Here is a 25,790-nt window from a genome sequence, read left to right as displayed (position 1 = left end):
GCCTCTGAACAGCGGGATCATGTGCAAATGGAAATTCTGAGAGCAATTATTTTCTTGCATTTAGTTAGAACTACCCTTGCTGCAGCTTGTGCTCATTACCTTTCAAATTATTTGATTCTGTGCAAATAACATCCCAGAGTTGAAGGTGGCTGTAAGAAGCCCCTGTAAATCCTGTCTCTTGAGGCAAAAATGAATCAGCTGTTTCAGTTTCTCTTCACACATCACATGCCACAGCCCCTGGCCCCCTAGGGTACGCTGCAGAACTCCTTCTCAGATGGCCACACCAAATGAAACCAGTCTATGTAACCCACTGTCAGCATCTGAAAGCAAATGCTTAGCAAAAGTGTAAAGCAAGTTGGAAGTGATATTATTCTCAAGCATCCAGTAATCTGTGGAGTATACATGCCTTGACTCATTGGTGGTACTTTTGTGCACAAAAATCATATTCAATTTTTATTATTCCACTTAAGCCTTTCCAGTCATGTTGTACCTGCAATATTCCAAACATGGTCTTCACAGCTGTCTCACTATTTGGTGCTATGGTATGTACATAAGCTTCAGGATCTATGTATAATCATCTTGAATTAAAACTAGAAAACTTTGATAGGGAAATTGACTGTAACATTTAAAAGCAAATTAGTATTTTCTCTTTAATTAAGCAGTTGAAGAAAAGCAATAAATTCTTCAGAAGAAAATCACAGGCTTGGAGGAAGGTTAACAAAAAATACTATGAAGACTTCCATATTTCAGTAGAATTAAGACGCTTTGTAAGACCCTAGATGCTTTTTTGCTAGTCCTAAATATATAACAAAAATGCCATTTTTATTTATTTCCTAGTTTAGATCATCACATTCTTCCATGATGATAAGCTTCTCAGGTCAGAGGCCACATCTTACAGCAGTGTTATTTAGAGCACTGCAATTTATCCAGTCACATGGAGAACATAGGTTGGATTGCTGCTTAAGATTTATAGTTACTGGCCTAAGGTATACAAAAGTTGCTACTAGGACTGTGAAGAAAACATTCTGTAAATAGGTGAATTCAGGACAGAAACACAGAACAATTCTGTCTAATTTTGTCCTCATATGTAGAGTGACACAATCACGATCTTCTGCAAATCGTGTTCTAGTTTAGCCTGTTGAATGAACCCTCTGTTTCACATTTTGACGAGATACTTACCACAAAGCACAAAGATAGCAGCCTTCACCTCTGAAGTGATAATGAACAGCAGATAACAACCCTTTGAACAGCTGCTGCCCTTGGAAGCAGAAACTCCCACCTTCTCAAAACCCTGCCAGATCACGAGCAAAAGAAATCCAATCACAATACACAACAGCAAAAATCAGCCACATGGTGTTCTGCTCTATATATTATACAACTGTGCTGATTTGTTTATGTAAGCCTCTGCTTTTAGCTGATCATTTGTGTGATTTCTGTAGCTGCCTCACAATGGGTAATAACCTGAAGCAGTTACTTGGTCATCAGTCCCTGTAGGTATTTTTCTACATTGCTGTTCCAAGGACAACAATGAAAGTTTTGAATAATATAGCAAAATGAGCACTTTTCATGGTGAATGTTGAAATATTTGTGTTCCACTTTTTTAGCAGAGACTTACATATGCAATTTATACACATTTATAAATACATATATTCATATGTATTTAACCAAAAGCAAAGAACAGAACACTGAAGATGCTTATTAGCTATATGTAAAGACTTTAATCCTTCAGTTACCATCTCTTTTCAGCCCTCTGTCCTGGAACATTGGCAGTGTGAGAAAGTAACACTGCCACAGAAACAAAAAAAAGACAAGAGAACAAAGGAAAGAGATCATAAAGACATCAAAAACAATACAGAGACCGTGCTACTGAAATTCAATCTCACTTCCAATCCCTTTATGTAGGTTCATCTAGAGCTGAAGGAGGAGCAGCATAAGTACTAAAAACACAGCAAAATGACACAGCTTTTAGACTCCAAAGTTGAGATTGTCAGTAATTGATGAGTTAAAATTTTACTTTTTTTCCTCATAAGCCAGAAGGCTTTTAAGACACCCAGACACAAAACAGCCTAAGATTACAGTGTTTGTTTTTTTGTTATTAATTTTTAAACTAAACTCCCCCATTTGTTTTTTTGCATTTCAGTTGCTTTCTGTTTTATGTGGTTTTCTCTTTTTCTAGTCACAATGTGTTTTGTGTTTGTAAGCTGAAGGATCATCAGTCAATTTTATACTCAGAATTTTTAATAAAGCTGTTATTTAGGGGAAAAAGCCTTACAGTCAGTTAAATGATCAGAATGTAAAGGAAGCCAATGGAAAGAAGGATCCTTTTTAGTACAAGATAAACCATTGTAGATAATTGGCAAATCTTTGAAAAATCTTTATGCATCTTTGTAATGTCAGTGGTGCTTTTATCTTCATGCAATACATATATTTTTTTGGTCAAACACATAATTTTTCATCTATATTAATCAGAATGAAAAACTCCCTAAACTCAGTTATATTATTTTTGCTTTTCCTGAACATGCAAATTAGCTCCTTGGCAATATCTGTTAAACCATCTGAAGGATTATCCTTGGAATGGTAAATTTAAACCTAAATATTTGTACTAAAACTTTGACTATGTTCATCCAAGTAAGGGGCAGAAATACAGTGTGAATTATACAAATAGTAGTCAGTGTTACAGATCATACTGTAACTTCATGAAAACCCTCTCATATAAATACATCTAAAGAAGTAGTACAGAATTCAGCTCCTTTTATGTTTTTGCCCAGTATTTGAATTGCATGAGATTTAAGCTGTCACATTCCTTCCCATTCTTTTTTTTTTTATTTGTTTGCAGCTATTTATACTTGAAAACACTTGAAAACTGATGAAAGTATATGCATAGAATTGAAGGAAACCCAGTATCCCAGAACTGTTCAAAATTTGTTCAAGGGGTAGAAAGGGGGTTCAGAAGCTCCCTTTAAGCCTGTTTTATCAACAGAAAAATTACTGTATCTTGCAAACTAAGACAATCATCCATAATGTCTGATATTCCTGCAGATGAAATGAGCAGTGCACCCAAGCAAACAAGCAAACCTTGATTATTCAGCTGGAGGCTGAGGAGTGGTAACAGCTAATCCCCCAATCTGTCAGCTCCCAATGTCACCATCTCCTGCCAGCTCTCGGTACTGGGGAGTCGGCGCCACAGACCATGCTCCAGTGATGCTCACGTACAACTAAAGTGTCAGGCTGGGTTAACAACTGCAAATGAAATCAAGGTGAGTGCATGTTCTAGATGGTATTTTAAAAATCAGGATTTATGACTTCTGCTTTTGGTAAGACATCCTGTAATTGTTGTATTTTCCTCCTCCACCTACTCTCATTGTGAGCAGATGAATACTCATGTAATTAAAAATACCTTGCCATGCCTATTTAAAAAGACAATACCCTGGATAATTACATGTGAGGAACAAACATATATGCTAAATAGGGGTAGGATATCTGAACAACATGCTTTATTCCAATGCATAGAGTACGATGTGGAGTCCTTCAAGGCTTCACATTCACTACAGTTACAAATTCACAGCCTCATATAAATCTTCTAAGTTGTATCATCCTCAAAAAAACTGTATCAAATACACCAAATTGCCTGCTACAGTGATCTATGAGTAACTAAAATTTTGGAAAGTATATATACATTTTTTCCTCAATGCCAAGGTGGAGTCTTGCATGCAACACCCCAAGCCAATTTTAAATTTCTTTGTTTCTGTCCGTAACTACAAAAGACTGAACTCACCCATGCAAGTAACCCATAAATTTGCTGTAATGTTAGCGCCTCTGTATGAGTATTCAGCAAAAGACATTTACAGCTCTGTAAGCACTGGTGAAGACACAAGCTGAACAAGGAATTTTTACTCCCTTTTTTTTGGTAGTGCCTTTCTTATATTGATAAAGATGCAGAAGCTAACAGTTCTTCACATTATGCTGGAGTAATAACATGATATTAATTTTATACTAAACAGAATTCCTTAGTTGATGGTATCCATAAATTCCAATTCTCTTTCCAGCAATCTTTTAAATTATGACCATGCCAGAGGTTAAATGTGTTTTTCTGGGATGATTTCCTAGCCCAGGAAATACAGTTTATTATGCTGCTCCCAAACCAGGATAATTATGTATTAAGTTCTCTGATTTGTTTGTTTTTTTTTTTTTTTCCTGGTTTGGTTTTGTCATTATTGTTTTTTGTTAGTTGATATCTGTATGTGATTTCCTCTGGCTGTTTGCAAGGGACACATAACCCACATGACGAACCACTAGTTTGTAGACAGGCACTAGACTGTAGAAAGCAGTTTTAAAGTTTTTCTAAGAATATTAACTGCACTACCACTCAGAGCTATAAAAATGTCATATCTGTCTAAGATTATTTAAAACAAAGCATAGCATTGCAATATTTGTAACATACTATGTTATTTTGAATTAAAGAAGCAATGACTTATCTTTTTATAAGCTCTGTTGGATATTTGGGAGACAGATTCTTCTGGCTGGAGTTGAAACACTGCACAGTGTTGTATTTTTGTATGGGAAGGAAGTGAGGAAAAGGATGGGTGGAAGGTGTCTTACAGCCTTTCTGTTCTCATGGCTTCTGTCTAAGCAAAGCAGGATTCCTAGGCTCAAAGTCCAAGCATAGTTTTGCTTACATAGCAGCAGGTGAAGCAGGACTTTCCTGGAACAGCAGGTTCTGCTGCAATTCCAGACATTGTGCCAGGCAGAAGTGAATTACAGAACTTGCAAGGAAAAGCCTAGCCACATACACTCACCCAAACGAGGACCCTTCCTGGAGGTTTTGTGCAATGCAAAGTTTGCAAGAGACTGGGATGGGCTGAAAACTTCCCTGAATTGCTTTGATCTTCATCGAATCTTTCCATAAGAAATTCCAGGAAGGCACAAATAGCTGCATTCTAAGCCCAAAGGTCCACACCCCTGAAGAAGGCATGTGAGTTACAAGGCTGTCACAGTTTGACACAGGAGGAATTAAGGGAAGTGAAGGAAAAAGTTTTTGAGTAACAAAAGTACTTTTTTGTTGCTCCTCTGCAACTGCACAACCTCTAGGTATCCGAGTGTCCCAACTATATGCATGCATATCCAATTAATCCATATGCTTACGAGTCTATCTATGTATATACTCACCTGCAAAAGATCCAAAACAAATTCTGATAAATATATGCATCTGTACTCAAATGTGTAATACCTAAAATGCACAAATACGTGTAATACTTAAAATGCTTACTCTGCAGCTGTATGTGTAAGTGGGAAAAATTTTGCACATGCATGCAAAGATGATATATGACATCCATTCCATTTTTCAGCAACCACAGTAATTGCACTGTATGAATAGAGAGCTACAAATTATTTTAGTATGTCTGTCCCACTCTTAGAAATTCCTACTTCTTGAATGTGAAATTGGGGAATTCCTACTTCTTTAGTGAAATTGGGGAATTCTGAAAAGGGATATTTATGGCATTTTGCACATGATGGTGGCGGGGAGAGAAAAGATGGGCTGAACTAGAAGGGGGAAAATACCTGTTGATTATTCTGTTCTACCTGCAAGCAGAAAAAGCTAAAATTACTCTTTCTGACAGTTTTCCTAGGTGTAAATGCTATTTTGATAGTTTTTCACAAGCTATGTCACTTTAATTTAATGAACCATTTCTCTTGTGAAAGCCTAATTTTAAAATGGCTGACCCATCCTAACAGGATAAATACAACTTGTTAGTCAAAATACTTGTTTTTACTAACATTTCTTTGAGAGAGACAAAGGGGGAAATACAACTTGAGAACACACTTGAAAAGACATCCAGCAACATCCAATTTCCATCCATCTGATGATTTTAGTTCAACCTGATGGCACTTCTTAGCACCCATAAATCTAACAGTTCTTGCTAGTACCTAAAGAGCTACTTGGATGGTCAAGATGAGACACGACAGAGGCTCAGATGCAGAGACTGAGACTGTGTCTTTGCTCCCCTCTTCAATTTACACACCAAATAAAAATGGTGGGGCATGGGCAATAGATCTTCATATAGAAGAGTGGAGAATCCTGACCTTCTCTATCAGAATACCTTTTCATACTACGCAGTTCCTGCCATTTTCACATGAATGTTCCTTCGTCTTGCCCAGAACAATGGCTAATCCTTTTCTGAAACAAAGATTTGGAGGAAGACTTTATATGCAAGTTAATGTTTCTATAAAAGTCAACAGACTCTCTATTTTAGGTGCAAGTATCTGAGTTATTCACAGACAAGTGATTTTCAAGGTGTGGCCAACAGATCCCTTTGAGCACTTCTTTAAAAGCAGCACTGAAATATTCTTTTGTATGATGAACAGCTGCACACCATATACTTGTTCCTGTCAGCTGCTTGTAATAAACATTTTTAAAAACACACTTACCCCCCCCACACCAGTTATTACCACGCAAGCAATTATTGTGCTAACATTAAGAATGATAAGCAATAAATAAAAGGTCTGTGCAAGGAAGCCCTTTACCTATTTCAGATCTCTCCCACAGAGATAATACATCTTACAGCTGGATTACTGCCTGAGGCAGAAAGCTGAGCAGGTACGGAAAGGATTAAGTTTAAATGGTAGAATTGTTAAGGAATACTTCCACATCATGAAATAAGACAAAACATGAAGAGTAAGAGTTAGATTTAATGATCAATGAAAATTATGAGTGAACTCATCTCTTACACTTCTTTTCTTTCTGAGAATTAAAGAAAACATCAGGTTTAGGTAATCTGTAGCATATTTAAACAAAAACATATGCATTGCATAAGGATAAAAGCAGTACTGAAATTTGAAAGATTTTTATTTCGTGTAAGAAATTAAAATGATGCACTAGTGAAAAAGTGTAAATGGGAATATTTTAGTAGTCAAAATAAATATTTAATAAAAACCACACACCCAAGACAAAGTATCAAAATAACAGAACTTAGTATTTGAAAGGACACTACCTACATTCTCTTGTGTTAAACATGACTAAATTCAATGGTTTAATTATTATCGCACTGCATTGAGCAAACATTGCTTATTTTAGTGTTGTAAAAAGTCATGAGAATAGAAATACTGTTGCAATGACAGAAATAGTAAAACCAGATTGCTATAAACAAGGAAGAATTTACTACATCAAGGAGTCAATCCACAGCCATTGATACAAAGTCAACAAAATGGACTACTGCATAGCATACTGGTTACTGTACCAAAGTGCATTTATCAGCATTCAATGAACTGGGGAAGAAACCACCCTTTACAATATAATTTTTAAAAACAATCAGAGGATTGACAGTTGAAGAAACCCCACACATTTCCTTTAAAATAAAAAAGCAGAGTCTAAAGATCTTAAAAGCACCATAAGACTTCTTATCAGGTAAAAGAGTACAAACCATTAGCACTGTAAATAAAGAACATCTAAGAGTTAATATATCATTCCATATTTAGAATGCAACTGAAAATTTTAGTGTGTTGTTGCATCCTCCTATACTACACCCAGTGGCATTTTGATGAATTTGTTAAGTTCTGGAAACAAATAATGTAAAGAAAAAATGTTTTTCTTCTACAGCAGAGGTCTAGGAAAATTTCAGCTGATTTTTAAACTGAAATGTAGATAATGAGAATACAAACAGATTTGTTGGGGGAAAGAAGGAGTGTCTGGCTTATCCCACTAATTCACCATTCAATTCTTCTACTGAATCTTTGAAAGTAGCATTACTTAATATCCCTGACTACCAATGACGTTTATGAGTGCTATTTTTTCATTATTAAGGATTCTGTATTGAAGATTTTTCTCAACCCTTTATCCTTCAATTCCCACCCATCCCTCCATCATATTTAAAAGTTGTGGTTTTCTCACATAGAGCATTGTAATGCCTTTTGCTGCTTGATAAGTGATATGCAGTCAACATTATTTCTATTTTCAAAGCACTGAGAACACTTTCCAGTTGGCTCACAAATTAAACAATAATTAAAAATAGTATTCTCCCCTTATTTGTTTGTGACATGGTAAAGACTATTCACCATTTAATATACGCTCAATTTCTTCCAGTCTTTTCAATGCAGCAACTCTCTTTTTCTCAATGTCTTTAATTTCTTTTGTAGATTTTTTGGGAGTCTCTTTGTCCACACTGCTTTTCTCTGTTAGTTTCTTGTTTTTTGAGTGCTCTTTATTATCAGCTGTTGATTGGGTGGTTGCCTTCTCGCTTTTTGCTTCTTTCAAATTCTGAACTGATTTTTTTTTTGCTTCTGTAGCTGCAGTCCCATCTGATGGAAGTGATGATTGTTCCACAGCACCAAGTGATGCAATTTTACTTCTAACTATGTTTAGATGACGCTGAATATACTCTTCATGAGGTGCCAGTGCTAGTGTTTCAACCAGACATTTTTCTGCCTTTATTAAATCTTTTTCTTCAAAATAAACCACACAGAGATTATGTTTTCCTTGTACATTGTTGGGATCCAGTTCCAAAATTTTTTCAAAACACATTTTTGCTCCAACAATATCCTTCTTTTGGTTCATAAGGATATCACCTTTCAAAATCAGACCTTTGGTATGATCAGGGTAGTATCTCAGTAAGTCTTCCAAGACAGGCAAAGCCATCAATTCTTTTCCTGTCTGAGAATAAAGCAGGGCCAAATTGAACAAAGCACTTCGGAAGTTGGGTTGTAACCTTATAGCTTTCTTCATCCATGCCTCTGCTTCCATGTCTTTTTTGTCATCCATTGCTAGCATACCCAAGTTGAAGTATCCATTTGAATCCTGCGGTTCTTCTTTCACATAATGTAGCAGTCTTTGCTTGGCTTCAGGTCTAAGTCGAGCATCACCTAAGTGAAAAAAATGCATTTAATTCTCAAGATATTTCCTGAAACATTTATTCTGAAGGATTTTTAGACTGTAAAATGCTAATCTTTATACAAATTATAATGCAACTGTAAAAGTGAAAGGGTTTAAAATGCTATTTTTCATTGTAGCTGTGTAACAGCAAAACCAAATGTTATCTACCTTCTTTATAGAATGAAACTATATACAGTTGACTTCTAGCCAAATTCAGCATCATTACTCTATTAGCTGTTAAATGATATTTAGGTTTGGTAAAACAGATACAAGAAGTGTCTCTACAAGCTTAAGAGAAATTATTTTCATGCACAGTTGAACAAATGGAATGCAGAGCAGACATCAGTTCTGACAAACCAGCTCTTACAGAGGCAAACGTTGAGTGGAAGATCTCATTGTATTAAAGACTGATTGAAAGAGTTTAAACAAAGAGCATATAGGGTGACTTCTAATATAGCTAGGCTAAGACATCTTCTAACACCAAAGCAATAAAACCTTAACGCTATATTTTAATTTGCATCGAAGTTTAAAAAAGATTTAGTAAAACCATTTTATCTGACAAACCCAGGATTAGCTAGACATGCTTGTGGTCTGTGCTATTTTACTGAATAATACAGTGAACATATTTTAGTAACGAATTCCAGACACAGACTTATTGAAGGATAGGGGAGCTGCTTTCATCTGCCCTCTTTCATGCCCTGAAACAATATTGCACCTTCTAATATGAATAAGTGAGCACTAAACAGTTAATACTTCTGCTTGTACTTCTACAGACAAGGAACAAGGAATGTCTTCAACTACCTAATTTACAATGTGAGAAGAGATGGAAAATTATCAAGTGTCTTCAGCTTCAATCAACTCTGTTTTATCTTTCTTGGGGACAGTTTACCAACTCAACAAAAGGGAAACAAATCTTAGCAGCTCACCTGCCAAATACTCTTTTCAACAGCCTTAATTCACTAAGGGCTCACCCTTATCCACTGAGCTATACATATGAAAAAACAAACTCATGAAAATCTAACTGAATTCATCCTAATAAGCAGTACCACAGAAAAACCTATGAAGACATTCATATTTCTAGAGCAGGATTTAAACCCAGGACTTAAGCTAGATTGAGTCAATAATTAAATCAATCACTATAAATGCAAATCAGGTATTAAAAGTATTTTACTAACTATGATCATTAAAGATTATACAGGCATTATTTTGAAGATGCTTGCGTAACACTATTCTTTATACGTGTAAATTATATTGTAAAATAGCACTTGTAATAAAGATGCTGATCAGCTAAGGTGTTTGTACTTTGCACCAATTCCATACACTACAAATTACAAAGCTATAATAAATAGATTCCTTTTTGATCATGCAATGTACTTCTCCTTTCCAAAACCAAAAGAGTGAATAAAAAATGAAACAGTATGGATCCTGTAAATGCAAATATGCAATATGCACAGAAGGGACAATTAACGTACCAGATTCCTGCATTAGCAGTGCTGAGTTGAATAATGCCAGTTTATGCGTTGGGTTGAGTTCTAGTGCTCGGTTGAAATTCTTCAGGGCTTCTGTTGGATCTTTCAGTTCAATGTAAACAATTGCCAAGTTGTACCACAGGTCTGCATTGGTTCTGTCTAGTTCTAGAGCTCTAAGGTATGCTTCCTTAGCTTTCAGAGGTTTGTTCATTTTTAAAAGTAATTCTCCCCTGTTGAAGAAACATACTTTTCTTGTTACCCATATGAAAATTGACAGGTTTTTTAAAGTTTGACTTCCTACAGACAGTAGGTGTCAGATTACAGTGTTTTTTTATTTAGTTTTAAGCACAAAACAATACAAGACACTATTTTACAGTCTATTCCTAAAGCTTTCAGTTCTCAAAAACCTGTATACAACAAATGTATAAGCAGGACAAGAACAAAAAAGGAACTGATGAAGGGTGCCTGATTTGGCTCTGCAATTACAGGCAAAGCTATAGTTCAGGCATCTTTGAACATCCCAGGGGGAATCACAACAAACAAAACAGTGGACAGAAGCCTCAATACCCACATCCACATTACTCTTAACTAAAATGCAATAATGTCAACTAAATGGTTACTTTGTACTTGCATTTTCTGGACCATCTTTAACAAAAAGTATAAAGAATGCTCCATGATTCACACTAACCAAAAGCTTTTTAGTTCAAAACTGAACTATGAGGTTGGAAATTAAGAGTTAGAGATTCATAAAGAAATCTAATGGAAGTGTCTTTTTATAAAATCTACATGGAAATACGCGATTTGAAGCAGGAATTTAAAAGAACAGGACTTGTAGCAAATAAGTGATTATTGTCCCAAATTTTCATCTTCTCACTTGGAAATGAAACAATTTCAGAAGCCAATTGAACTGTACAAGCTAAATAGTGTTCATAGTACTACAAATATAAATAATTTATTCAAGAACATGTATCTCTAAAATTAGAAAATATACCTGCTGATGTAAGCCTGCTTGAAATCTGGCCTCATACTAATTGCTTGTCGATATAACTGATCCGCTTCTTCAAGGCGAGATTCGTTTGCTCGAATTAAGTTTGCAAGATTGATATAAACATTTAGATGGTTAGGAGCAACTCTTGCTGCATACTTTTTCCCTGGAATAATCTGTCAAAGACAATATATGTACCAAACACAGACAAGGAAAAATATGAAAGATGATCAGTATAGAACTCCTTTTCACTCTGCCGCATTTATTTTAGGGTACTACTGGACATTATCGTGTAGGCTCTTGAAAATGACAAAGAACAGTAATTCTTTTCTAGAAAAATCATATCAGAAAATAAATATAATATTATCTATGTTTTCACAGAAATAAAGAATAAAAAACTTGTACAATATTTAAGCTCTGCAAAACTTAGCTGTATTGCTTGTACAATATTTAAGCTCTGCAACTACTTCACTTGGTTCATGTAGATAGCCAATTGAAACCAAACGGACCTTGCAAAACTTTCCCCAGTCAACAAGATATTTCCAAAAGCCCAAACTGACATTCTGTCAGACATGTTAATTCCTTTTTATGATCCTTCAGCCTAAGGAAAGTGAAAATAAGGTTTTACAGCCAATGATTTGCCAACTGATATAGAAAATGAAAAGTAGTGAGGAGAGATGAAAATACTATGACATTGCAACTGCTGAACTGTTTATACTTTATCCATTTAGAATCTTCATATTGTTCCACAGAACAAACTTCTAAATGCCATGCTTCTACTCAACAAGCTCATTTTTGTGGCCAGTCTCATTTTCACCACAACTTTTATTACCTCCACATATTCTTCAAAATCCTATTCTCTTTTTCTCTAAACAGCTTGATCAAGTAAAATTTCCTAGGCATAAATATAATTTAAAAAATGAAACTCAGTCACCATCAATGTATTAGCTGTGAGTGAAAATAAGCCAATTGTGACTAGAAACTGTATGTTTTGGCTGCTGCTTTCTTTTATAACCTCAATTTCAGAAAAGAAACCAAACTCCAAAACACAACACAGCATTATAAAAGGTAAATTAAAACAGTTGTAGCAGAGTTTCAAGTTAGCATTTTTTTAACAGCCATGAATGTATACAGCCTATTTTTTTTCATAGATATCTTTTAAAAGAACACTGATAAACTAAAATATACAGAGCCACAGGGAAAAAAAAAAAAAACCCAAAAATGTATCACAAATATAGGTCTTGTGCTGTGGTGGTAGATGAAGTTACTAATTACCTGTGGCATCAATGATTTAGCAATCATATATGATTCTTCAGCTTCTTTTGTTTTGTTTAGGTTCTTGTAAGTTCTTCCTACATTCATGTGGGCACCAATATCATCTTAATAAAGAAAAGAATGAAATTTAAAACATTTCCATGCACTGAGTATCATGAAATGAAACACTTCTGCATTCAGAGTAGCATGAAGTACAGATATTTCTGATGAAACATCTCAATCACCAAAAGAAGAAAGCAATTCTACCAATTTTCATTTTAATTATGAAGCTAATAATTTAACCAGGAGCTGCTAAAAGATGGATCATAAAATTAACACAGTAAAAAGTTTAAGGTTCTATCATACTTCCCTGTATTTAATTTTTTGCTATAATAGAGGCATTTAAATGGAAGGTTATTTATTAATCTTTGAAAAGGAAGGATTGTCCAGTACTACCTAGAACTTCTTTTGTAACAATATGTAAAATGGATTAAATGTGCATTTTGATATTATCAAGTTTTTAAAATTTTCTTACACACTTGATTAGTTTTAAATAAAAAAATAAAGCCATATTTATACTCCACAGGAAATCACAGTTCGAGTTAATACATAAAAAATGTCATACAAGGAATAGTTTTGAAAGTATTTGCAGCTTTTTCTAGATAAAAACTTCTTCTAGAGGACTTTTTTAGTTTATTTTCAAAAACCCTGGACCAATTAACTTATCATGTGCCTATGTCTGATGTTCAGTTGAAGCAAAATAGTCCATTGTGAAGCTGTTAGTAAGCTAAGTATACTGAAATACCAGGAGTGAAGAGATGGCAACTAGTCAAAGCTTTACCTGGTTGCACTTGTGTGGCCTGTATGAAAAACTGCAGAGCTCTTTCAAAATTTTTTTCATTTTCTAATGCATGCCCCACATTGTTCCATAGTTTTGCATTGTTCTTATTTACCTAAAACCAGAAAAAGATACCACAGCATAAGGTATTAAGTTGAAATTACTTAACAATTGAGTTTCTCTTAACAATATCTTAAGTCATTAAAATGTAGTGCAAATGACAGAATTCATCAAGCTTCTATATGCAAAGAATAACAGAACACTACCTACAGAATGATTACATTCATCCTGTTGTGCAACATCAATTTGTTTTAGTTATTTGCTCCTAGAATTACCAAACATCTTAAAATTCATTTTAACTGTTACAGGACATTTTGCAAACTGCATTATCATGCAATATAAACTGAGAAAAAGTAATTCTATGCCTCAAACTTTTTGTAGATTTTTGTACTGAAACATATCTGGCTTTTATCCAGACAAGAGAATAAATTCAACTGCTTTGACACAAGAAAAATTATCATCTATTTTCTGCGTATGAACTTCTATGTGTGCATTACGCTGCTTTTAAAGGATTCCCAAAAGCAACTAATTAGATGCCAATACTCTCAATATAGAAATTAATGTGCTGAAACAAGCATCATTTTTGTCAGTTTTTATCATGTTCCACTGCAGCTTCTTAAGAACAGCAACAAGAACTTCCCATAAGCCTTTCCAAACAGAATACAGTACCTTTAAAGCAGACATAAACAAAGTGTACTCCGACTCCCAATCCCAGTTTCTGTGCAGTGTTTTTAAGGCATGAGTGAACAGCACAGCAGCCAAACAAACCCAAGAAATTTTTCTTAGCACACTATTAAATAAAACAAACAAAGACTTGTTGTAAGCACACCAAAAATTCTAATTTTTATTAGAATAAGTATCTCATATGCTAAAAGGCAAACAAAGCACCAAATTTGTGATTAGCACACTCCAGAGTTTGAAAGGAAATAATGTTCGATTACAAATTAATTTGTTTACCTGCTTTCGTTGTTATGTCCATGCAAGTCCTTTAATAAGAACAAGCCAAATTCACACAACACAACAGAATTTGTATAAAATGCTTACAGAAATTTTACTTCTCTTAAAACTTAGCTGTAATTTAGGACAATAAATATGATGCCAAAAAGTGAGGCTCTCCAAAACACTACACAAAATGCTAAAAAATGAAAAAAGCAACTAAAAAAATTCTCTCATACTTTTGTTTCACAGCAGACAATTCCACACATATTCTTCACTGCACATTTTGCAAACTTTTCCCACACTGCAGAACACACCTTAATGGAGAGGTCTGTGGAGACTACCCAAATGTAATCCTAGTGCTACTGTAATATCTAAGTAGGAGAAAAGTTTAGTGCCTTTCTAGCAATTATATTTATAAAGCTGCAAACTGGGGCAAAGGCCACTCTCTGTGACAAGTTTGTCAGGAATAATATTCACTTTGTTCAGTTTATTTTTCTGGAATTTAAACATGACAGATATAAAACATACACATTCACATGCCGATCATTTGGATTTTGGATTCTAATTCAATTATGAAAAAGATGCCAAACATTCAATAGCCTTCCCACAATTATGAATACAATTTGTTTTAAAAAAAATCTCATTCTTGAGTGGACATGCAGGTGTTCATGTTTAATTGCTATTTCTCACATTTGACTCACGGAACAGTTGTTCACTCTGCTACCTACTTCACAAGGGTTTATTAAAAACTGCAAGGATTTTTTCACCCCACCTCATCCACTTCTAAGATAAATAAAATGCATGTTTTGTCTACCATGTTTGGCTTTAAAAATACTAAAAAAAGGGGAACTGTAAAGAGTAATTTTAAAACACTACCAAAGTGATCAATAAGAATCAGCATACACACTAATCTGTAAACCCATCAGGCTTTTATGAACGTTTTCTTCTTTCCACATATTTCTAAAGCAAGGACCTTTTCTTTCTCATTTTAAAGAACTGATTTCCAGTATCATTGTAGTAAATTACACTAGCTGCCTAGTTTTTCTCCCCAGCCATGCTCTTTTGGTTCCTTGCTTTCTTTCACATCACTTCTATTTTTACTGCCTCATAGTGGGATTTGTGAGAAATCCACACTCCCACAATATATCACTAATTTCTCATTATCCAGTGCTGTCAGCTTCAGCAGCACCAGTTAGTGTAAATTTTACCGCAAGGCCTCATCTCTAACAATAGCAGACAACACAGACTGCAAATTGCTGCCTTTCCATTTGTCTGAACTGGCATTAGGATACCACTGGGCTAAGGGTAAAGCATCCACATCAGAGGGAGTACATCCAAATCAACACAGAAGATACCAGAAAACACAAAAGCATGTGCAAAACATGCTTTTAGAGCACAATTTTTAAGGAGAAATTGTTAACCAAAAGATTGTTTTGTTTAACAAATACTGAATGGCTTTGATATCCACTCCTAGCACGGCATTTCTGAAAATTTAATTTTTTACTGATTAAATTTTCAGCAACTTTAACTGGCTGACGCACATGCATTGTATAAACTTCAGTCAGTAATCAACTCTGAATAAAGGTAAACCAGTTTTGACTTATACTCATCTATGATTTTCATGGAAGATAACTATATTTATGGCTATGCAAGCTTTCCCATTGGGGCTTTTATCAGTTTGAATTTATTTACCTTTTAGTTGATAATTTCTTCCATCCATGCGCTACTAAAATGCAGAATCCCATGCTAGGAACATATAACACTCGCTCTGCTACTACAAATCCAACAGGAAAAAACAGGTTTGATGCAGGAATGAACGGTAGCACTATTAAGCAGAGAGCCTAGAAAGGAAATACAAATTAGTAATCAAGATATTGACAGTGATAAACTGTACCCAAGTAACAAGTTACAAATTACAAAAAATAATCCCATAAAACCAGACATAAATAGTAGATATTTGGTCTTTAATATTCAGATCTGTTTTACATTGAGATTCCACTGAATATGGCAAGTAGTAACCTGCAAATGATTCTATACCTTACTTAAGGGCTTGGTAATCTATTTGCTTTACTATACTACAAAAAGAGGACAAATAAATAGGATCAACAGATTAATTAAATTCATAACAATGTTTTAGTAAGAGTTCCAGATACAGAAACAAGATAGTGTAAAAACCTTGGACATTATCTGACAATTAAAAAATTGCATCAGCTTATTTGAGGCATAAAGCAGCTATTTTTACAGTACAACAGAGTTAGTTGTGTGTTTCTGTAAGAAATGTGAACAGCAAAATCAGCATCAGTCACTGAATAAACACCAGTTTTTGGACAGAGTGCTAAGAGTTCCCCAAAGTATCTGAAATTACCATGAACTTAAGAACTGCACAATAATAGTTCTTAGGTTGGGGACTGACTTCTTATCAAAAATTGTGTTTAGTAAGTGACAAAGAAATCCATCTGTTGCAAAGAAAGTGGACATGATCAGTTGCTTTAAGTCCTGGATGACTGTTAAGTAGCAGATTTCCCATCTCTGGTTCCAGGAAAGCCATGAATAATTATTTCAAAATATCTGGCCTCCAAGTTTCAAAAAAACCCCACAAAAACATACCTACAGAAATGTAATTTTTCTTTGAAGAAAGAGGAATTTTCTAGAAACATTCAGTACAACTGGTTGTCTAGAGTTAAGCATGACATTAACTGCCTCTTCCATGCTAAAACTGTTAAATAATCCAGTTTGAAAATCAGCCCAGGATTACATATATAAAAATGCAACACTGATTTAAAACTTCAAGTAAGATTTTATCTCATATTTCAAGGATATTTCAGGAATATGCACATGGATCTTTAACACAGCTCACCTGCTGATCCACAGCATTCCATTAAGGTCCATGAAAACAAAAACACAACTGAGCCTTCCAACATACAGAATACATTGATTACTTGGGGATATTAATGGATTGCTGGAATGCAGCAATAGGTTTTGGCCTATCATATTGTTTCATTTGTAGCACATAATTAATATTTAATATAAAAGACTGCATTCCCATTTCCTATGAAATTTGCTTCCAGGCATTTCAATGCTGAAGAAAATCAACATATACACAGCCTAGATATAGATTAAAGGAAAACAACTTGCATTAAACCAGGACTATACTGTGTCAGGTGACATTGAGGCTTGCAGGCTGGAGTGAATGATTTCAGAAAATCTTTTCCTATAAAACTCACTTGGAATAATAAAAACACATGCAAAAATACCACCCTCAAACAAAAACTAACTGACTTACAACAACATATGCTAAGAAACCCATTAACCCTGTCCTCCTGTGAACTTCACCAGGTAGGGAATAAACAGAAATGAAAGGAAATAAACAGCCTTAAAATTCAGGAGCTGTCCTGTAAAAAATGTGAACCACACCCCACACACATTTTTCCTGCTAACAGTGCAGTGGAGAAAAGTTTATGCCTCAGCTTATATAAGGAGGAAAATGCAAATACTCTGCATATTTGAAGTGCTGTCAAACTTATTTTCCAAGCATGTCACCTTGCACATTTATGATATCAATAATTTCTTCTCTTCATACACAGTTTCCAAATTCAAGAAAAGAAATTTCATCAGCAATACTAGATATCATTTTCACTGGTCTTCTAGGGAAATATATTGCCTTGCTCCAGTGACAAGACAAGAAAAAACATGTGAGTCAGAACTATAATGCTAGGTCTTTTAGAGGAGCATCAAAATTTGTCAGCTGCTTAGCAAAGAACTACTTAAACCTTAGGTTATGCATAAATATTTCCACCCATCTGAAACTTTTGTTCGCTGATCAACATACTAAAAAAATGCATTATTTCTGAAGCAGACTAAGATAAATGCATGCAGGTTTGTTGTACACATAAGTTCACCACAGAACTAATAAAAAATATGGTATCAGGTTATCATTCACCTTGTGAAAATTTGTAATGGATCAATAATTGATGACTGTTTTTTTTTTTTTTTTTTCAAAAATACCAGCTCCTTTGATCCTTTCTATTTCTTCCAAAATATTCTTTTCTGTTAATCCATCTCAGTTTTAAGATCATATATAATAGTGAACAGACACAGGAACTGATCTTACAGCCTGACAAAACTAGTTTTTCATAATATGAAAACAACTTACAGAAGAAAAACAAAACAACAATAACAAAAGTGGAAACTTTTTCCTAAATGCAAAAATATGTCCTTTCTTTTACACCTATAAGAAAGAAAATCAAATCTCTTGCTAAACACATATCACGACTACTGACATTTAAATAAAGTAGACAGCTTGCAGGATGAAAATGCATTCTGGTCCTTGAAACATATTTAAATTCTACTGAAAGCCCCCATGTGCCAGTTGAGCTCTGAGTATCTGAGGAAGGCTGCAATACAGTTTACAAATACATAACAAGGGGCATATTTATTTTCATCTCTAACACAATCACATACTTAATTGCAATTTAGCAGTTTTGTTGCTAGCCAATTTTTCTCTTATGTGTTCATTCTAGCCTAAAAGGAGACACACATAGTATCTCTGGGTCACAGCAGATTACACGTGTCACCATACAACCTGAGGCACTTACTGTTAACAAAAGGACAAAAACAGTGCATCATTCATACCATCAATACTGTCTTGGACGAGTCTCCAGGGTATCGGAGACTGAAGACCATCAAAGATCCCAGAAAGCAAAAGAAGGTAAGGGTGGCAATATTTCTAACATCTAACAAAGACTCCACAAGAGGAATAGTTCCCATTGTCCAGTCACAGCATAATTCTGAGGGATTGAGAAGAAGCCAAGCATTTACAGGGAGGAGGTAGTTGAAAGTCAGCTGTCTTGCTGGGGATGGACTAACAGCAGCTGGGTTATCAAACCTAAAGCAAAAGAAAGGAGAAAAAGGAACTTTTAATGAGGAAAGATATGAACTTGATTCACTTTGTGGCAAACTTTAGAGTCATAGCTAGAACTACTAATTACAGACATGTATAATATCCTAATCTTTCTGCATTTGTCAGGTGTGAAACCATGCACAGTGATTCACTGAAGAGAGGGACAGAGCCTCCCCCATGTTTATGAAACTGTTTTGGGATATAATCAACATAAGTTTGAAGAAACAGAATAATTTACACCCCAAGTTGAGTTCAGTGGTCCTTGTTCATGTTTTTAATAGTTTGTCTCATTTTTTCAGGGACAGTTTTAGATTCTTGTGTTTCTACATTGCTCAAGCTTAAGATAAATTAGTTTTTCAGTTCTAACATCATTCATATACATCTTCAAGTAGTCTATCTGAAGACAACCATGTTTTCTGCATAGTACATACCTAAAATATAAAATATATTCTGTATGTAGAAGAGGAAAAATGTAAGAGGTTTGTAGAATTCGGACAAGGTTCAAATAAAGAGACAATAAAAAATACTTAAGCAATAAGACATTTAATTTCTGAATTAGTAAGATGAACTATCAACTGTAAACTTTTTTTAAATGGCTGCCTGCTCAGATACCTCAATATTTTGAACATTTTATTCAACTGTTGCTGAAGTATATCATTTAGCAATTTCACAGAAAATGCAATATTGTACAGACACTGAATAATAATATTAAAACAGGTGAATAACATTAAAGTTCATATATTTTTGGCCATTTCATTCCAACTTCATTAAGTCACATCTTATTTATAAACAACTGAAAATAAGAAGCACTTTACTATTACCTTGTAAACACTGGAAGCTGAGACTGGATAACCTGGACTCTGACAACTACAAGCAGGAGTGTACTGAACATTAGGACTATGAGTTTCAACAGTGTTTGGAGCATAGAGAAAGGAATACTGCCCTTTCCTCGAAGAATCTGTACAGCTGTGTCCAATAATGCTGGCAAGGTGTACTGCAAATTAAAAAATTGTTTATAATCAGACAGGGTACTCATTAGTTCCTTAGATAAATATGAGCTTCCTAATACTTTCTTCTTTGGTTTTCTGAAAACGTCTGCTTCCAATAGTTAATTACTTCAGCTTCTTAATGCCTTCATGACAAGTCCTCAAAATAAGGTCTCCATTCTAATAAACTAGTCAAGTATTCTTGCTAACTCTATAACAGCTGAACCTGTACACCTGCAGCTATTTTGTGCTGACAGATAAAAAAATTGTACCATCTTCAGAGGCTTGAACAAATGAATCAAAAAAATGAAAGGAACTCTCAATAAGAAAAATTACTATTTTCAGAATTATCAGCCCCTCTGAAAACTTGCCCTATAAACAAAATCCCTTACGAATGACAGAAATACTATTTGCTTCCTGATTAGCCCTGGCTTTCTTTTTTATACCTCTACTGCAGTAAATCATCCCTCCTTGCCTCATCAACATCATCATCTTGCACAGTTTTCCATTACATAAGCTAATTTCTTCTCAGTGTACCTCTTTCCCTTTGTCTTCCTGACTTCTGTGATGATTTATTGCCTTTCATATACAGGCTGGCTAAACTACAGAAACTGAAAGGTTTTTGAGGACTGGTAAAACTCTAAGTTCATGTGACACCTGTGCTTTCAGAAGAAGCCGTAGTTTGCATTTTATCTTTCCTACTTAACTGACTTACATAATCTTATTAAACTTCAGGGAAATTGAAGATCAGATCAAAAGTTACTAAAAGAAAAGAAGAGTGAGCTAAAAACCGGTCACGTACTGGTGATTTCCTAAGAAATCCAGCTAGAAAACAGTATTTTAATTCACTAGACCTATTAATTAACTATTGCAAAGGCAATAGTTACAAAGACATCTATGTGATTTTGGTATTTCGGCCTTGATTATGTGTCCCCAGGATAGACAATCTTTCAGCTTTTATTGGTGCATTTTTTGCAAAATTTTCTGCAAGCAATTAAGGAATAATAACTATAAAATTTTCTTAAAATATGGAATGCTACATTTTTAATTGCTCCATTTTAATTTTTAATTTATTTTGGTTATTAAAAAGTCTAGAATTATTCAATTGCAGGAAACTCTTGTTTCTTTAAGGAAAAGTTACTATTAATTTAAAGGCTTAAATGAAATATATCAGATAACAGTATTCTTAGAACAACAAATTTCTTAGTAATATTGCTTATTCAAATAGGACTACTCTAAAGCATTTGGTTACTCAATAGAAAATGATGAAATGAATATGTATATAATATGTTCTCTATTTTTACTACATGGATTAAAACCAAATAATCCTCCACCTTTATGCACCTCAAAACTTTAATCAAGACTGTTATAAGTTAGGATTTGCAAACCTCAGTCACCTAAACCATAGGCTTCCATTAAGACCTGTCAAGTCTTTACTGAGGATATTTGCTAACATCTCTGCATGGCATGTAAAGGACAACTTGGAAGTTATTTGATTCCCTCACTGTCAACTATCAAAAGTGAACTGACCCAAAAAAATCTGAAAAATATAACAGAAACAGAAAATATAACCCAAATATATTGGGTTAACCTTAACTGAGAAAGATCAGTGCCGAAATATGATGCTTCCAAGTACTTAATGTCTCATAAAAAAAATTCACTTTATTTTTCAACAGCTTACCCCTTGAGCAATAAAGACTTCATACACACAGCATATCCCCACCACTGTTATTCCTTGTTCTTTACACAGTGTTGCAACAGCTACTAGAAATACAGTCACTGCAATTGGTGTCCACACTGCAAATAAAGAAGATATTTTTGAAAATGTTCCATCATACAAAAAACACATTTAATAGAGTAAATTACTTTAAAAAGTGAAGGCTTTGGCTCCTCATATCTGAATATGCCATGTCTTGTAAACTTGTTTAGTATATGTAATGTTTTATGAAAGACAATCACATTTATTCTACAGAAAATAACACACATGCATCAATGTTAAAACTGTCTCCCTTAAATTGAATAAAATAAATGAAGGGTAAAAAACTGATTTATAATAAGTAAAACAAAATAACTCAGTATCTCCTAAATCACCAGAGCACTTTTTCAAATGGAATATTTTATAGGGAGTCATGACTTCTCACTATGTCAATCTGACTCTGGCAAAGATGGAAGCCTCCTTTATCTGCATTGAAACTTTGGAGTTTACTTGTGACTGATCATCTGAGGCAACTCAGCACACTTCCACTTAAATTGCAGTAATAAAAGTCAGTGCAAGCATATCCTAGGGTAGGTGTTATAAAACTAATTAAAGAAATGCATATGTCTTGGGGAAAAAATGCAATTTATAATGGAAAGTAGTATTACGTGGGTATCTTGGCTCTGAAGGAGGTTTGGTACATGCTTGCTGAATAACCAGTTCACCCCTATTATGGTTTTAAGAGCATTTTTATCAGTGGTAAACAAACTAACTTATATCTCTATTTGTCAATCATTTACCTATGGTATTATCCGGCCCTTTAGACTTTGTGTATGACAAAAAAGCAGCTAGGAAAAAAATAGATGATAAAAGCTCTGCTCTGCCCACAACTCCAGTCACCTGGAAAAATAAAAGAAGAAAAACCGTAATTATTATTAAGTATTATTATTTGATATTTCAAGATAGCATTTGTTGAGTTTTTATTAATAATCTAGCTATGCCATTTATATATTACTAGATAGTTATTATTATATAGATAGCAGATCTCTAAGGAAGTATTCCATATAGCACAGGAGTTCCCAATCCTCAGGAGCAAGAAATTGGGTAAAGAAAGTGAGAGGTCAGTGTTGCTGGGTAGAAAGATGTTCGTCAAACTAAAGTGAAAGAAGCAAATGCCCAGGCAGTGGAAACAAGGAGCAGTAACCTGGGAAAAAAAACCTGGGACAAAGCTCAGTTGTGCAGAGATAGGGTGTGGAAGGCCAAGGCAGAGCTGGAACTGAATGTGGCAATAGACATAAAGAATAACAAGAAAGGTTTCTACAGATAGGTTAACCAGAAAAGGAATGTCAGAGGTGTACCTCGCCACACCAGCAGTGCTGAACAACTGGTAACAATGGACAAGGAGAAGGCTGAGGTACTCTACAATATTTCTGCCTCAGTGTTCAGTCGCAACCTCTCTTCCCTTGATGAGACAGAGAGGAGTGGATTTTATGAAATTCAGAGAAGAGTTAAAATGCATAGGGCAAAGGGTTGTTTCAAAATCCCCAAAGAAATACAGATTCATTCCCATTTCAAGAAGTGTTTTTAAAAAATGCTAAAGTGAAAACAACAATTGCATATGGAATATAGGTCATTATGCTCATGGTTATTGCAGAAGCTGCTGTGTTGCCTATACCACCTCCTAGGACTACCATTCTTCCTCACCTGTCCTCTTCTGTAGTGCCTCTGACTGCTTCCAAATTTTTACAAGTAACATGGCTGAAGCAAGTGACATGTCCTGAGTTACATGGTCGTATTTAGCTAAGGAAACTGCATAGCTCATGATTTAACTACGATGATGCTGAAAACTGACTTTTTACCATCTGGACCCAGCTAGAAATTTTATTACTAGAACATTCTTGGTCAAGCATGATTGATTCAGCACAGCATAAAATGAGAAAGTAAGTCAGTATCCAAGGTCACAGTGTAAAGAAAAGCATTCTAATCTGCATCTGAAATCATACTCTAGCATTTCTCTTGGGACAACTGTATGTTTACCAAAAGATTCACTGAATCATGCACAGACAAAGCATGTTTCACATTTAGTAAGACACCTCAGGTTTGTGTTAATATTTTAAAGAGCATCTAAGTATTTGTTTCCAAAATATCTTAAGATGTTTCAAACATTCCTGGTCTGGATTCCAAAACTGTCTAGTATTAAGACATTAAAGAGAACTTTATCTGCAGATCGGCTGAAAGAGAACATGAATAAAGCATGTTGGTGTACCTCCACAGTTGACTGCCAACAAAAGAGAGGTTCTATTTCTGGATGCAAATGTGACTTATGAGAGAAAATTCCAGCACTCACAAGGTTAGTTGACATCCTGTAGCAATAAAGGTGGTTTACATACTTCTGGCCAGAACAGTTGTAAAGTAGCGAGGAAGACTGAACTGGAATTGAAAAAGGCAGGGACAAATGCAACTATGATGCTGTTATTCAACTCATTTCCTAAAAATGTCTTTCTCAGAAAAACAGATGTATCACTGCAATAGCCTAGCTTCTTTCTGAACTAAAGCAGAAAATAATCTACTTATCCTGCTCTGATAACTTTTCCAGGAAAAATCTCTATATCTTAAGATAGGCAAAATGCTGAAATATTTATTTATTGTATCTGCTGTTTCAAACTCTTGTACAGATGATTTATAAGTAATAAGCAATAAGTAGGAGATTAATTTGAAGGAATTAAGACCAGAGACCTTTTAATTATAATTATAAAAGATACAAAAATTCCTAGTCCTAATATACATCTAATTATTACCTTCTCTTTTCTGTGTAAGGAAGCTTCCATTTGTTCTTTTTACATAGTGAAAGAGGTGAGGGTAAGAAGAAAGCAAGCCCTTATCTGACTCTTCACTGAGTACCTGAGTACAACAGCAGGGGGATTTAACTAGAATTGCAGTTTCGCGGTGTTTCCAGGCCAGCACCAGGTTGGAGCGATCCTTGTGTTGCAGCGCCCTCACGTGGCCGACACCAGGCCTTACACACGCTCTGCCAAATCGCTCCAGAACATTGCCTTACACAACTAGCTTCGGTTACACAAGGGGTTGCAGGATTTGCACGGCACTTCTTACTAACTGATGCACAGGACTAAAAGCATCTGTGCTACTTGCTATTTCGGGCAAAATCTGAAAGTTCAGGCATAATAAAGAATCACTGAAATTTAGAATGAAAGTGATAAAATTACACTGGCTGATCTAACCTGTGAGCCACTAACCTAAGTCATGGCAACTTGCTAACACTGCTGCAAAGATCCTATCCCATTTACTACAAAGAGGTAAAGCCAAGTTTGGCAATTGAAAGCATGTTTTTTCAAAGAACCAGAAAACCAAATTAAATAAAGAATTTCGATTTTTAACTCATGTTTTACCCAAGTTTTTATAGCAGTTTGTGCTTTGGAGCAAGCAGGAATTTTTAGGTGCCGAACTTCCTCATTTTAAACATTCCATTAACTTCTAGCAAGGACATATCAGTAGCTTAAGTAACAGCCAACTTTATCAACTCAATTCCTGTAAAATTTGCTCAAAATACAAGGATGCAGGCTTCTTAATTACTGCTTAAAGGGAACTGTACTACTAGTGAATAAGAGGTAGATGCAAACTCTTTACTCCCAAAATCAGGACCAAAAAAATTAGAACATAAAGCCCCCTCATTTTATTAAAATCAAAAGACTCTACTCCTCCCTCCCCCACCCAAAAAACCACCTTTTACTCAATGAAGTGGTATAATCTCCAAAGCAGCAAAAGATTCAAACATTTTCAGT

At 34.8% G+C, this 25,790-nt stretch overlaps 1 protein-coding gene across 3 annotated transcripts in view; it reads right to left on the bottom strand.

Moving 5' to 3' along the window:
* Positions 1-6,669: 6,669 nt before the first annotated feature.
* Positions 6,670-25,790, bottom strand: part of TMTC3 (transmembrane O-mannosyltransferase targeting cadherins 3) — a 29,805-nt gene continuing 10,684 nt past the window's right edge. For 2 of the 3 annotated variants that reach the window (XM_030238047.2, XM_050983834.1), the window contains 11 exons: positions 22,791-22,890; positions 21,976-22,091; positions 20,130-20,302; positions 19,041-19,293; positions 16,101-16,249; positions 14,139-14,259; positions 13,413-13,524; positions 12,593-12,696; positions 11,324-11,493; positions 10,336-10,562; positions 6,670-8,853 (listed from right to left, as the gene is read on the bottom strand). In XM_030238047.2, coding sequence (XP_030093907.1) covers positions 8,042-8,853; positions 10,336-10,562; positions 11,324-11,493; positions 12,593-12,696; positions 13,413-13,524; positions 14,139-14,259; positions 16,101-16,249; positions 19,041-19,293; positions 20,130-20,302; positions 21,976-22,091; positions 22,791-22,890 — 2,337 coding nt within the window. In that variant the 3' untranslated portion in view covers positions 6,670-8,041. Of the gene's footprint in view, positions 8,854-10,335; positions 10,563-11,323; positions 11,494-12,592; positions 12,697-13,412; positions 13,525-14,138; positions 14,260-16,100; positions 16,250-19,040; positions 19,294-20,129; positions 20,303-21,975; positions 22,092-22,790; positions 22,891-24,256; positions 24,421-25,790 lie in introns of all 3 variants that reach the window. The other variant, XM_050983840.1, reaches the window with a different exon arrangement.

This window comes from Serinus canaria, chromosome 1A, assembly GCF_022539315.1.
Source record: "Serinus canaria isolate serCan28SL12 chromosome 1A, serCan2020, whole genome shotgun sequence".
In the NCBI taxonomy this organism is placed as follows: Eukaryota; Metazoa; Chordata; class Aves; order Passeriformes; family Fringillidae; genus Serinus; species Serinus canaria.
Note: the sequence above shows the minus strand (reverse complement) of the source record. Positions and strands in the feature narration are given on the sequence as shown.